We start from the raw sequence: 15,290 nt of genomic DNA on the forward strand, positions 1-15,290 counted from the left end.
ACAGAGGTAGGCAATTACAAACTACCTCTGTTTGTCTTTTGCTTTGAACACCCTATGATTAGGGTTGCCATGAGTCATCTGCATCAAGATGGCACATTTCTTCTTCTTCTTCTTCTTCTTCTTCTTCTTCTTCTTCTTCTTCTTCTTGAAACTAGCTTTCATTATGTGTCTAATATAATATGCTATAAGTGATGATTGACAGTTTAACCCTGCTGCAGAAGCCCTGTTCACATGTTACAGCAAATGCATATATAACCTGCATGTATGTGCCTCCACCTGTTTGTAAAAAAGCCAATACATATTAACCTTATTGGGGACCAGTACCTAGATATATGTGGGGTTTCAATTACAGGTTCACCTGTACATGTGTTGAACGTAACATGAGAATTACTTAGCACAATGTAACATGAGAATTACTTAGCACACATACAAAGAAAAATCATGTGTATATGTGTTTTTACTGTAACTTGTGAATAGGGCTAAAGTGTCCTAGATATCTGGTGAAAGAGATTTGTCCGAGGAACTAAACTGTGGGTTTTGGCTTATTGCTATGTGGGATCCAGTTCCTTTTAAATGAAACATGTCTTGTTGGGATACCAGTTTGTTCTGACACATTTATATACTTTATCTAGAAAACAATATCTTTAACTGCTGAGGGTAAATGGAGCCATTTCTTTAGATCTAGTGAGGTGAAGATTTCCAGAACCACTTATAAGTATATTTGGAGTTGGAGAATTCATTTCTTGAAGGAAGACTTGAAAATGAGAAAGCCATTATCACAAAAGGGACTTTAGGGAGGGGAAGAAAGATTAGGTTACTTCAACATTCCCACCAGGATCTTTCTTTTGTTATCAAATATCAACGGGGGAAAAAACATTAGTTAGTGGAGCTGAGCAAACTATCCCAAGTAGATCCACCGAGAGCGTTGCTGAGGTTAGCAGCACAATGTTAAGTAGTAAATGGGAGGCATAAACTGTTGAGACAATTACCCTAGAGAGGGAAACAAGAAGATAAATCATAGATTACTGTTAAAATGTGGAAGAGAGAAGGACTGGAAGGGAGGCGGGGAACAGGAAAAACAGAAAAAGGCAAAGGGTGAGAATCACACTCACGCACAAGGAGACACCCAGAGAGAGAGGCGAAAGAGAGAAAATGAGCCATGCACTTATCGAGCAGCAGGAGGAAAAGCTTCAAACAGCTGATTTTTTCACTGCTTTCAAGCCCTGCCTGTCGTTTTGCTAGCACACCAGAGGCTACTATCTGTGCGTTATCTTTAAGGATGTGGAGCAAAGGAGAGTCAGAAGGGCTCCAGACTTTAGGAATTGTGGTGGTGGTATGCTCCTCTCTGAAACTTTTGCACTACCTTGGGCTAATTGACTTGTCAGATGGTAAGAGAATCTCCAAGTTTTACCAGCTCCTATATACTTTTACGTAGGTTTTTGAAAAAAGCACTAGGGTAGCAGATAGAGGGAAATAAAAAGTCTCATTTTTCTGCTATACCTGTTTCTGTTTCACATCTCTTTAATTCTGCAGTACTGGATGTTGCTTTGTGCTTTTAAGAGCTTTTGCAAGCTTCCAGAAATCTAGCGGAGAGGGTTTTTTAAAAATATATAGTTGATCCTTTCCTTATGAAGCTGTATTTCCTTTTGTGGTTGTTGCTTCCCCATAGCTCAATTCCTGTTGGGGAAAATACGACTCTCTTGGAAAAGCTGGAAATTAATGAATTCTTAGGATGGGGGGGGGGGGTTCTACATAATGCTTGGTTGATAGAAATAGTTCATACTTAACAGTCTGATACTAACCATGTTTACTCACAAGTAAGTCCCACTCAGATCAGTGGGGCTTGCTTCCTAGAAGAGACATTTGAAAAGTGCATTTGACTCAAAGGAAACTTTTATTTTTCATATAACATGCTTTGAAGAACAAACTAAAGAAATGATAGAAGCAAAATTTCTTGAAATAAATTTAAATATTGCTGGAAATTTTGTAGGAAAGAGAAAATATTTGTGTAATATTATCTGGCAATAGGGAAAGAATTCCTTTAGCATCTAAGATTTTTTTCCCCTCAGTAAATTGTCATGAAATGTGATAATTTTAACAGAAAAACTCCTTAATATTAAAACAAAGAATCATTGTCAATCCCTTCCTGAGTACAGATTGTCTTTTTCAGAATAGCCTAATAAACGTAGCAAGTTTTCCTTACTGAGAACCTGTTTGAACTGACCTCAGCACAAAAACAGCACTCTCCTCGCAGAAAGGTTACCTAAAAATCTATCAAGCAAAAAAAAAACTGCATATGAAATCAATGATGAAAATATATAGTACATTGACTTCAAGTTTCATTCTTTTATTTATCATGTTGTTGAAATGCCACCTAAGTCCCATTTGTTCACAACTCCATTTTGTAAGGGTCTCTGTAGATTAAAAGTTGTTACAGATGGCAATAGCTAAAAACATTTCCCAATGGTCTATATATTTTATTTTCAGTTATTACTTAGTCATATGTTGATTTCTGATCATTTTGAGTTTCCCTCACATGAAACACAAGAATAGATCAATATACTCTGAAGGGAAATGAAATCCAATTATCCAATAAGAAGTCTGCAAAAAAATGTCATTAATAAACCATCAGTGTAGATGGTACCAAGAAAAGGACTCACCTCCATGCATTACGAAAGGAAGAGTAGAAAAGCAGTATGAAATTCTGCAGCAGCTTGCATTTGCAGGGCCGTCCATGTGAGTGCAAGATTTCTTTTCTATTGGTTCATTGCTGTAACTCAGACAGTGAGATTTCTGCTCTTTTCTAGAAGATAAATCACTTGTTTTGAATCAACAGTATGCTCCTAGAAAAAAGCAAATTGTTGTGATCAATTTCTACAGGAAGCTCTTAGCAAAGAGAAATACACCAGCCATTATAAAGTGTGTTCAAAGTACAGTTTGGTTTTTAAACCATTTACTAGTTGATGCCATTATAAAAATCAAGGAAGGGAAAGAAAATTTTGATTTGTTTGTTTTGTTTTTGCAACAGCATTTTGGAACTTTGTCAAAGTTCTGCAATGTTGTGTGTATTAAATCTTTGCAGTAAGTAGTGTGTGTTCATCCAGCACTTCTCTGTGCTAATGGGTTGCATCTTTTCTGCAGCTTTGGTTGTTAATTGCTGCTGCCTTTTAGGCTATAAAACCATCCTCTTGGGATTTGGCAACATGTGGTGTAACATGCAGTTAAATAGCTTAGCATAAGTTTTGAGTTTATTTTCTCTCAGGCCTCCTAAACTTCCAGCTGGAGCTTACAGTTATGCCAAACAGCACCTACACACACAAAAATCTCATGAAACAAACACAAAATGCTAATTGCAGTGATGTCACATGAGTAAGGGGTTAAATCTTAGAGTCACTTGGGCCTTTTCATTATTACCATTATCACTGCTTTCAGATGGCTTCTGTAAAAGGGAAATATAATCTCATTAGCCTTATAGAATTCTTTGAGAGTTTCAGTTTAGCTAGTTTTGAAAAAGTTATGTATGATGCATGATGCTGATGATATGCATAATGATATGTATGATGCTCAGGATGAACAGGGGTTCACTACCACTCTCACATAGCTTGTGATTACCCTAATCTTGCAGAGCAATCCTTGTGCTTTTATAAGGTGACATTTTTCTAGCTCATAGATCCAGAGGAGTTAGCCATGTTAGTCTGTAGTTGCAAAATAGTAAAGAGTCCAGAAGCACCTTTAAGACTAACCAACTTTATTGTAGGATAAGCTTTCGAGAACCACAGTTCTCTTTGTTAGATACATGGAGGGTATGAAAAAACTGGCCAGAGATATATAGGTGGTGAAAGGAGGGGGAAGTAGATGCAAATCAGTTGCAAAAGTCCTGAAAGAGGTGGAGTGCACAATTCAGGCTTGGTGTGACCCCCTCCCCTCCATAGCGGAATCTGAATGAAATGCCTGAAAGGCTGTTACTTCTGAAAATGAGATAACCATCCAGAGTCTCTATTCAATCCAAGTCTGATTGAGTCAAATTTACATACAAATTCCAATTCAGCAGCTTCCCATTGGATTCTGCTCTTGAAATGTGTCTGTTGAACTATGGTGACCTTTAAGTCCTTGATGGAGTGTCCAGAAAGATTGAAGTGTTCTCCTACTGGTTTCTGGACATTGCCATTTTTGATGTCTTGTGATGTCTTTTGTGCAGAGGTTGGTTGGTTTGTCCTGTGTAGAGGGGCATTGTTGGCACATAAGAGCATATATCACATTGGAGGATGAGCAGCTGTAAGAGCCAGAGATTGTGTAGTTGATACCATTGCATCCTGTAATTGTATTTTCTGGGTAGATATGTGGGCAGAGTTGGCATCTGAGTCTGGTCCCTGTGTTACTGACTCTGTTAGCCGGTTCATGGTTGTTAGAGAGAAGTCATTTAAGGTTGGGGGGGGGGGCTGTCTGTAAGCAAGGAGAGGTCTTCCACTCAGGGCTTGTGAGAGAGAGGCAACATTTTCCAGGATGGGCTGTAGATCACTGATGATACATTTGATAGGTCTGAGCTGGGACCAGACCCTGCAACAGACCCAGATGCCAGTCTCCATCTGCTTAAAAGCTGCTTAAAAGCGCCTTAAAGATCAACAAGATTTTCCTACTCATATCTGATAAAGGGAGCATCAAAGCTTATACCCTGGAAAATCTTGTTGAAGATGTTACTAGACTCGAACTTTGCTCACTCCACATAGCATTCACAGGCATACTAAGTCTCTCTATGGGAGACATCTTACATGGGGATGCTCAAATGTAGGGTGATGCAATGTTAGCCTAGAAGTGTAGTTTTAAAAGACAGAGCTGAAGGCTCTGTCAATTTCACCTTTCTGAGATAACTCCTCAGAGGGTTTGTTAATTTCATCTTTGCCTCCCAGAAGGGGAGGTGAAATTGGCAGAGCCTGTGGGAAAGCGAAGATGAAATTAACAAACCCTCTCAGGGTGATTTCTGCTGGCTCTGTAGAGAGGTGAAATTGACAGAGCCAAAGGCTCCGTCTTTTAAAACTAGGCTTCCCATCTAACATTGCATCTCTCTACACTTGAGCATCCCTGTGTAAGATATCTCATGTAGAGACTCATTATCTAAGGGGAAGAATCACATTTCCTCAAAATGCTATATTTTGATCTCTGAAGAAATGCAATGTACTTCCTGTACAACTTCTATCTTGAGTTGAGGAAAGCTGCTTGGGTTCCTACAAAGAAGCAATGATAGGTATGTATGTACTCTGTTCAAAGTGCCCACCTGGAAAGGCTCTTGCATTCAGTTTTAATTTAGTTAATCAAAGCGGTTACAATCGCAAATGTAAAAAAAAACGATTAAAAAAGAAACAAGGGGTTGAATCCAAATGTCATTTACTGCTGGCAGATGTCAATTCAATCAGCATGATTTTTAGTGACCCCCCCACACACACACACATATTCCTAAACATCCCAAAATGCTTCTCCTGAGAGGCCTCCAGGAACTTCAGGAACAGTGTAGCCATCTGCAGTGGGGAATTGGCAAACATTACTGATGTGTTTTGTTAGGTAGGTGTGGTGCTTCTAGGCAGAAAAAGAAAAAGGAAACGTTAAAACCTCGCAGCCCTTCTAGTAAAAATTTTCACTTCAGAAATAGTACTTAAAATACAGTTTATGTAACTAAGAGAGGTAATAGGATAGAAAAAATATCCATGCAAAACTCAAACGTGTACAACGTGTACAACACAATTAAAGGTAAAACTCTTGGGAAACATTCCTAGTCTTTTCTGCAGGTTGGCTGGCTTTCTATGGTGCTGCTGCTTTAGATTTCAAAAGGCTACAACTCTTCTATTCTGCTCACGATGCTATGCTACTCTCTGCTCAAAAAAACACATCCTTCTCTTCAATATTTTCTACCTTTCTCCTCAGAACCCTCTCCTGCCCAAATGTGTCTTTCCTCACTATTCTCATTAACATCCTTCTTACAGCCTTACAGAGACAACAATCCCTTTCCTTACAATTTTACCATGGGGGAGCAAACTCATACATAAGGATTAGCATTCTTTTTTATTTTAAAAGAAACATCGTTAGATTAGACCAGAGATTCTCCAACTTTTGAGAAAGGTAGTGAATGGCACCACAAAATGACCATCAAGGGGCAACAACCAACCACAAAATGGCTGCCAGGGAGGCAGTGACCATTCACAAAATGTTGGGACATTAGAAGCCAATTGTTCTTCTATGATGGAGGTAGATGTTTCTGAATGGGTGCTCCCCAAAAACCCAAACTGAAAACAATGGCATTGTTTCCATCACAAGGACACTGTCACTATTTTAAAGTGATTTAAAAATGCTGCAAGAGTACAGAGCTTTCCCCCACCCCGCACCCCAGAACTTTTCAAGTGCCAAAACAGCTTCAAGGAGGGATGTCCCCAGCAGCTGTTTGGGTACTTGAAAAGGCATTGGGAGGGGGAGAGTTCCATGCCTTCGCAGCATTTTAAAATTCCTTTTAAATGATGACAGCATCCTCATGGCCACTCCAAGACATATCTAGTTTGCCCCAAAGGTGATGCCTCCAGGGTTCTTCTGAACCATTTCCCATTCCAGTGAGGTGAAGGAAAGCCAGAGAAAAAAGTTTGCTTTGCTTTGGAGAAAAAAGTTGTCAGTGAGTAGTGGGTTATACCAATAGGTTAACTTGGCACAATATTGTAATAATGCGGCCATACATGGCAGCCGCGCAGCGGCTTTGGCCGTAGGGCCGAAGTTTGCCTCCTCAGAAGGAGGAGGAGACAGAACCTTTTCCTGGCCATCCAGGTCTTTGCCTTGGGGGGCAGAGTCAGAGCCGTTAGGTGTCTCCTCCCCCTTGAGGCTCAGAGTGGAACTACAAGTGACAAAAGTTTGGACACTTGTCAGCTTCCCTCAAGTTTTGATGGGAAATGTAGACAGCTTGGCGGAATGTTGGACAAGTGACAGTTGAAAAGTCCACTGGACAGCAGTCAGAGAGCCAAGCTGCAAGACTAGGATGCCTACATTTCCCATCAAAACTTGAGGGAAGCTGACAAGTGTCCAACCTGTGCCTTTTGTCACTTGTAGTTCCGCTCTCAGTTGCTCCGAGCAATCGGCCCACCCTCCTCTCCCTGTTTCAGTGCAGGATTAGCTGGTTGCTTTATTTGAGCCAGGTAGGAATTTTTTCCTGTTTTCCCTGATTGGCACAGGTGGGGAACCTTGTACTGAAGCAGAGGTTTGAGGCATTTTAGGTGTGGTGCCTTATAGGCTTCTCTTGGCAGGAGAAAGTCGGGAAATAGGGAGCGGGCTGGTGAGCACCCCTTTGGCAATTCCCCATTGGTGGGGAAATGGGGTCTGTCAGGAGGGATGGTATGCTTCATGGCTACCACCACCTGTGCAGACTGCCTCCAGGGAACCCCAGGTGCACGTCCTTCCCTCATGCTGTACAGCTGAGGCTTTAGGAACTTGAGGGGGGAACCCTTTGCCTGGCCAGCCGGGCTGAGGCCATTCCATGAATGGATCATGCCCGGGGCAGTGGGGCTTGCCCAGACAGGTCAAGGCAGAGGTCAGAGGTGACCCCATGGCTTGACCTGTACCGCCTAGTTTGCCTTTGCCACAGTTTAGTGTTGATGTTGTGTTTAATAAAGCGGCCATTTATACCAATGCTCTGTGTCTGTCTCATTCTTCCAACTGGGAGGGCAATAGATTGCATTATACATTTTATTGGTTTATAGCATGAGGTATATAGGAAGCAGCATAACAGATGAATTAAGCTTTAAAAAAACCCAAGTCTTTATTGTGTGATACTTCACTTATCCATGTCCAGTATAAATTATTAAATATTCCTTCATGAAGAGTATACCCATTTGGAATATGCCTTCAATCTATTTTCTATTAAAATACTTTTTGATTCAGTTTTTTTAAATGTTGTTAGTTTATAGATTATTAGACCAGGTTTACAGCTTGATTCACAATGAGGAACTGAAGTTCTTGAGTGTAAGATTATTTAAACCCAGTCCTCACAACAATTTCGACATGATTAATTCACTACAAAGTGACTTTTCCTGAATATTTGTTCTGGTGACCTTTTTCTTAATATACCCCCTTGTGGTGTGATCTTATATTTACTATTTTGTTAAGTGGTTTCCCAGGAAATAGTAAAGCCCTGACATTAGCATGTGAGAGTGTATTCAGAAGAAAGGCAAGGAAGAGTCCTGTTGTAGAGATTTTACCACATACAAAATCAATATGAGACTTAACTCTTAGTCCTGCTGATTTCTGTTTTAAAAGGGTTGTAGAAATGGTTGTTGGTGGTTTAAAATGGCAAACTAATGGATAGAGTAAAATATTGCAATTTGATCATTTATTTTATTTTCACCATGTACAATTTTGCTAAAAGTTTGACTTGCAGACTCAAACAAATATAAATTTACTCCAGTAGGTCTGATTTCCTTATGAACAGTTAAGAGCACAGGAAATCAGTCTCTAAAATCAAATTACTTTTCCCTCAAACAGTCCTGTAGTCTGCACAATTGTTCTTCTGAACAGCAGAGAGGATCAGATTTCACTGAAGTGACTGAGATGTTTTTCTTCAGGGATCAAATGCATTGAAATGGTATCCTAAACAAGTACCATCTGAAGAGGCATAAAACTGAAAGAGAAATGTTTGGTACTTTGTAAATTCTAGTAAATAACAGTGGTTCTGTCCTGACCTAGATAGCCCAGGTAGGCCTGACTTTGTCAGATCTCAGAAGCTAAGTAGAGTCAGCCTTGGTTAGTAATTGGATGGAAGATTTCCAAAGAAGATGAGGGTTGCGATGCAGAGGAAGGCAATGTTAGTCTCTTGCCTTGAAAGCCCTATCAGAGCTCACCATAAGTCAGCTACAACTTGATGGTGCTTTCCACCATAACAGTGATTCCAAGTGGAAACAGCAGGATTGGACACCATGTGTGTGGCATTTGTGCAATTGTTCCTATGCTCATGCTGCAATAAATGGATGGGGAACTTGAAGAAAGGCAACTTTAAATAGAATAATGTGGTGGTGGTGGTGGTGGTGATGATGATGATGATGATGATGATGATGATGATGATGATGATGATATCAGGATTTCTGTACATTTGCTTCCATGCATAAAGTTGAAGGAAGTATGAAAAAGAGATTGCTAGTCATATGTACACCTACCGCTTTTGCAAATACTTTGAATTGTTAGATCTTTTTTTCCTGTGAAGGATAATGAGGGCTGAGGTGCAAGCATACTTTTTTGTGAATTTATTTTGTAGTGTCAGAAAGTGCCCCTCCCCCTACGTTAAAGCAATTCTTCAGTAATTGCTACAAATGTTCACAACAGTGTTTGCTACTGCAAGAAACATTGGCTTTCCTTGTTTTTAATGATGTCATGCTCCCAAATCTGATTGGCTAAGTAGAATTGGGGCATCATCCTGTGCACAAAATGATTCCCACATGATTCTCACATGCAGATTTCATAAACGTTTGAAAGTCTCAAGCATTGTTCTTCCCCTTTCCCCTGAGCAGAACATATTTTTTTCTGTTGTCACTTAGTGTGAAGGTAATAATTTTGTCCAAAGACAAGATAAAATCGTTCACACGTGCTGTAGGATTTCTACCAAAAATGGGGATTACATTCCAGAATTAGACTTTATTATAATTTTGTCTTGCTGCACATGCATTTGCAGATTGTCTAGCCCTAAAGATTTTGCATGAGAATCCTCACTTCATCCCAGAATAAATGAGAGAGTTAACGACAGTTCTCTCATTGAGATCAGACATGCCCTCTGCTTTGACTGGTGTTTAGGAAATATTCAGTGATTCTTTTTGTAGTTTGTAGCTGGGAAAAGAGCAACAACCTATTGCCTACATGGAGGGTGAATTCTACTCTGCCAGATCTATTTTATGACTTTGGCTTTTGCTCTGCTTTCCTTGCCAGAGTCTCCATCAATCATTGGGATAGCCTTGCAGTGCTGATAAATTTTCTGTCCTAAATATAGAAGGATCCAACTCAAATATGATGTACACACTTGGATAGTTGTCAATATTGATTAAATAATACCATAACAAATAGGGCTTCATATTCTCAAAGATGAGAACTTTTGAAAAGTAGAGGATGCAGACAATTAATCATAATAAATTCCTTCTCTCATTTCCCAGTGCGTTGCTTCTGTGGAGGGTCTGTTCCCCAGGAAAAGAGGTTATAAACCCCAGATCACCAGAAATTTTATTTTCATCTGGTATAAATGATATGTATAATTAGTTTCTTTGCAATACTCTGAGGCTTAATTTGAGTCAGAGCTCTTTAGAAAGACAGAACTCTTATTTCCTTGAAGTGGTGGTGGAGGATGGCTGGCCGTGCCAAGGCAGGGAATGGACAGCCTGTTTCTGTTCAAATTCATTCTTTAAAAACACCTTTTAAAGATACAGGAAACTTGACCTTCTTTGAGTCATTTTTTCTTTCAGCATGCCTGCTCTAAGAATTATTCTGAGTATATTGTTCATACATGAATTAAAATGAGGCTTGAGAGTACCTTTAAGCAGGTACAAAATCCACAGAGGGCCTGACAAAGTGTTACATGGTCATAACTGGATCTCCTTAAATTTCTTTTAACATTAAAAAGAATAGGGGGGATTTGAATTAGATCTGAAGTACTGATAGAGAGAGGGGTTAACCCCTTTTTTGCGCATTTATTGAGACTTTTCTGTATCCCTCATTTCATGGTGTAGCCATTTGCTACACCATGTTCGGCTTGCCAAAAGCCTGGGGAACCTCCTGCAGAATGCACAATGCATTTTAGGGGGGATGCAGCTGTGGGGGGAATCTCCAGCCCCTTTCTGTTTGTGCAAAGAGTCCAGCCTTGTGAGGAGCACTGGCGGGTGAGCAACAGGAAAGTCTATGATGTCAACCACTTCTACAAGAGGCTCTTGGGAGGCACCCAGGTGATTGGTCACTATACCAGACAAGATGCCACACTTTATTTAATTTGTTACTAATCAGCAGTCTTACTGTGGCACCTGTTACAGTTTTAACATGTTGAATTCCCTTTCAGAACAATTTAATTTGTTTATCAATTTGCCATTATGGCTGCATTTCACTTCCATGGGAATGCTTAGTTAACACACTTTCATGGTGGAAAGTAGGGGTGTGCAAGCCAAAAAATTTCGGCTAAAGCTGAAAGCCGAAAGCCGAAAGAAGAATCTCTTTCGAATAAGCCGAAAGCCGAAACCGCCAGCCGTTTCGGCTTTCGGCTTTTCAGCTTTGTTTCGGCTTTCTTTCGGCTTTCGGCTTTCAGCTTTTCAATGGGAAAATGCCTCCGTCTTCCCGGACGTATGGGGGAGGCATTTTCCCACCGAATCAGCCCAAAATTGGTGGGGACCTTCCTCTAACCCCTCTCTAAAAAAACCCCAAGTTTCAGACTGATTGGACTTTGGGGGGCCATGTTATGGCCCCCCAAAGCAGGTCCCCCTATCCTCCCATAAGAAAGCGAAGGAGCAGCATATTGTTAGCATGCTGCTGCTCATCTTCTTCATTATTTCCTATGGGGAAAAATGAAGAAGCAGGCTTCCTTTGCCAGGGGTGGCATTTTGCATGCAAAATGCCCCCTTACCCTCAGGGGCCCTTCTCCCACCCTTCCTCCCACCCCCCACCAAGGCTCAGCCTGCTCCCACTTGGGGGGGGGCATTTCATGGCCTCCCCAAGTAGGTGCTCTGCTCTCATCTCTACCACTGACAGCTGGGGGAGGCTTGTCTTGTCAGGGGTGGCATTTTGCATGCAAAATGCCCCCCAGCCCTCAGGAGCCCTTCTCCCACCCTTCCTCCCACCCCCCACCAAGGCTCAGCCTGCTCCCACTTGGGGGGGCCATTTCATGGCCTCCCCAAGTAGGTGCTCTAATCTCTACCACTGACAGCTGGGGGAGGCTTGTCTTGCCAGGGGTGGCATTTTGCATGCAAAATGCCCCCCAACCCTCTGGGGCCCTTCTCCCACCCTTCCTCCCACCCCCCACCAAGGCTCAGACTGCTCCCACTTGGGGGGGCCATTTCATGGCCTCCCCAAGTAGGTCCTCTCAGCCCCTAAAGTCCACCCCTTACAGCCCCACACAAACCCAATTCCCCCCCAGCTGCCACACACAGACCCAAATCCCCACATTAGCCCGTCACAGACCCAAATCCACCCCCACCTGCCCCACACCCATAACCCCAGGAACAGGCTGGCAAAGGCCAGCCCTCTCCCTTTGTTCCCTATGCTGGGAACTTCTAAACTCTCTTTCCCTGGGCAATTCTGCACAGCCCAGGGGTGCCACAACGGTGGGCACACTTCTGTGTGCCAGCTGGTCCCTGTGAAAGAGCACCTGAACCACAGACACCCTCCCTCAAATTCCCCCACCACCTACAGAGATGGCTGGCCAGCCAGCCCCATTGTTCCCTATGATGGGAACCAACTGCACAACAAAGAATAAAACACGAACAACACAAAATAAAATTTTTAAAAAATTATTTTCTCCCTTTCAAAGTACAAGTAGGCAAAGCATTATGACACATTACACCAGCAGTCCCCCACACAGAAAAATTAACAAAACTCACTTAACATCAGAGAATCACAAAACACGATTCCTGTCAAAAACACTTTATTTCTTGAACAGCTTTAGGTTACACAGCAGGGGGGCACGCCAAAGGGCATGGCAGCAGTATCTTACACAAAAATAACACAACTCACTTAACATCAGAGAATCACAAAAGCACAATTCCTGTCAAAAACACTTTATTTCTTGAACAGCTTTAGGATACACAGCAGGGGGGTGCACCAAAGGGCATGATAGAAGTGTACTACACAAAATAATACAACCCACTTCACCGTTTTTGACAGCAGTTGTGTTTGTGTGATTCTCTGATGTGAAGTGAGTTGTGTTATTTTTATGTAGTACACTGCTTTCATGCCCTGTTGTGCCTTCCTACTGTGTAACCTAAAGCAGTTAAGGAAATAAAGTGCTTTTGACAGCAATATTTTGGGGTGATTCTCTGATGTTAAGTGAGTTGTGTTATTTTTGTGTAAGATACTGCTGCCATGCCCTTTGGCGTGCCCCCCTGCTGTGTAACCTAAAGCTGAGAGGGGCTGAGAGGACCTACTTGGGGAGGCCATGAAATGGCCCCCCCACGTGGGAGCAGGCTGAGCCTTGGTGGGGGTGGGAGGAGGGGTGGGAGAAGGGCCCCTGAGGGCTGGGGGGCATTTTGCATGCAAAAACCACCCCTGGCAAGACAAGCCCCCCCCCCCCAGCTGTCAGTGGTAGAGAAAAGAGCACCTACTTGGGGAGACCATGAAATGCCCCCCCCCAAGTGGGAGCAGTCTGAGCCTTGGTGGGGGGTGGAAGGAAGGGTGGGAGAAGGGCCCCAGAGGGTTGGGGGGCATTTTGCATGCAAAATGCCACCCCTGGCAAGACAAGCCTTCCCCAGCTGTCAGTGGTAGAGAAAAGAGCACCTACTTGGGGAGGCCATGAAATGGCCCCCCCCAAGTGGGAGCAGGCTGAGCCTTGGTGGGGGGTGGGAGGAGGGGTGGGAGAAGGGCCCCTGAGGGCTGGGGGGCATTTTGCATGCAAAATGCCACCCCTGGCAACACAAGCCTCCCCCAGCTGTCAGTGGTAGAGATGAGAGCAGAGCACCTACTTGGGGAGGCCATGAAATGCCCCCCCCCAAGTGGGAGCAGGCTGAGCCTTGGTGGGGGGTGGGAGGAAGGGTGGGAGAAGGGCCCCTGAGGGTAAGGGGGCATTTTGCATGCAAAATGCCACCCCTGGCAAAGGAAGCCTGCTTCTTCATTTTTCCCCATAGGAAATAATGAAGAAGATGAGCAGCAGCATGCTAACAATATGCTGCTCCTTCGCTTTCTTATGGGAGGATAGGGGGACCTGCTTTGGGGGGCCATAACTTGGCCCCCCAAAGTCCAATCGTTCTGGGGGTTTCTTAGAGAGGGGTTAGAGGAAGGTCCCCACCAATTTTGGGCTGATTCGGTGGGAAAATGCCTCCTCCAGACGTCCGGGAAGACGGAGGCATTTTCCCATTGAAAAGCTGAAAGCCGAAAGCCGAAAGAAGCCGAATCGTTTCGGCTTTTTTTCTTTCGGCTAGCCGAAACGTTTCGGCTTTCTCCTAAACGTTTCGGCTAACCCGAAAGAAGCCGAAACACTTTTGTTTCGGCTTTCTTTCGGCATTCAGAAAGCCGAAATGCACATCGCTAGTGGAGAGTGCTGTCTAGTCATAGTTGACTTATGGCAACCCTGGTGGGGTTTTCATGGCAGGAGACTAAGAGAGGTGGTTTGCCATTGCATGTGTCTGCAATACTGGTCTTCTCTGGAGGTCTCCCATCCAATTACTAACTAAGGCTGACTGTGACGGACTCAGCTTCAGATGCTGAGATTTCCAATCAGAGAGTGGATGATTGACATGCGTCTCCCCCTCCCCCCCCCCCAATGTGGCTAGCCTGAAATGGCAGTTGGGGATGGAATGTTGGGGAAGCTGTCAGTTGGAGTTGGGGAGAAAACAAGGGAGTTGGAACCTGGCTTTAAACCAGAGAGGGTCAGCCAGAGAATCCTCTGTGTGAGGAAGAAATCTTTGTGAAGCACTGTTAGTCCTTGGACTAAAGTGGAAAAACCAGCACTAACTCCTGCTTAGACTTGAGAGATCTGGGAATTAAGTGGGCCAAGGAAGTGGGTAGAAAGGAGTCTCCCTTTCAGTGCCAGGAACAGGGTTATAGCTCATAACTATAACACATGCCCAGTATCTAGTAGGGTTTGTCTCAGTAGAGCACCCTTAAGTCTGGAGAGGAGGGAAAGTCGTGCTGTGTCTGTGCTTTGAAAGCAGAGCATTTGTGAAGCAGTGTCAACCTCTGAAAGAAGCCAGCAACCTAGTGTTATACCAAGTGCCTCACACCAGTGAAGTTTCTGTACAAAAACCTTTCTGTTACTTCTGTTCAAACAACTGCCTACCTGCTTTTTGATTTTAACCTTCTGTAAATAAACCTTCTGCTACGTTTTGAACCTCCCCAAGCCTTGTGTGCCAGTTTCTGCTAAAGGAAAGCGCAACCCCCTGATCTGTCCCCCACTAAGACTTGGCTGGGTAACCATTTTTAATATTTCCTAAGGGTGGGACAAGAAGGAAAGTTGAAGCTTAACATCAACCATGCTACCAGAAGCTTCCCAGCCCAGTATACAGCTTCATAGGCTTAAAGAAGAGAAGTTTTACCTCAGGGTAGGGGAAGATCAGCCTAACCCTGAGTTGGACAGGGTTTGTGACATAGCCAAT

General features: G+C 43.1%; 1 protein-coding gene across 2 annotated transcripts in view; it reads left to right on the plus strand.

Annotated features, from left to right (window-relative positions):
- The first annotated feature begins 1,159 nt into the window (after positions 1-1,159).
- KCNIP1 (potassium voltage-gated channel interacting protein 1) overlaps positions 1,160-15,290 on the plus strand; it is a 129,580-nt gene continuing 115,449 nt past the window's right edge. For both annotated transcript variants that reach the window (XM_054977226.1, XM_054977227.1), the window contains exon 1: positions 1,160-1,388. In XM_054977226.1, the coding sequence (XP_054833201.1) occupies positions 1,160-1,388 (229 nt within the window). The remainder of the gene's footprint in view (positions 1,389-15,290) is intronic.

Source organism: Eublepharis macularius, chromosome 4 (genome assembly GCF_028583425.1).
Source record: "Eublepharis macularius isolate TG4126 chromosome 4, MPM_Emac_v1.0, whole genome shotgun sequence".
NCBI lineage: Eukaryota > Metazoa > Chordata > Lepidosauria > Squamata > Eublepharidae > Eublepharis > Eublepharis macularius.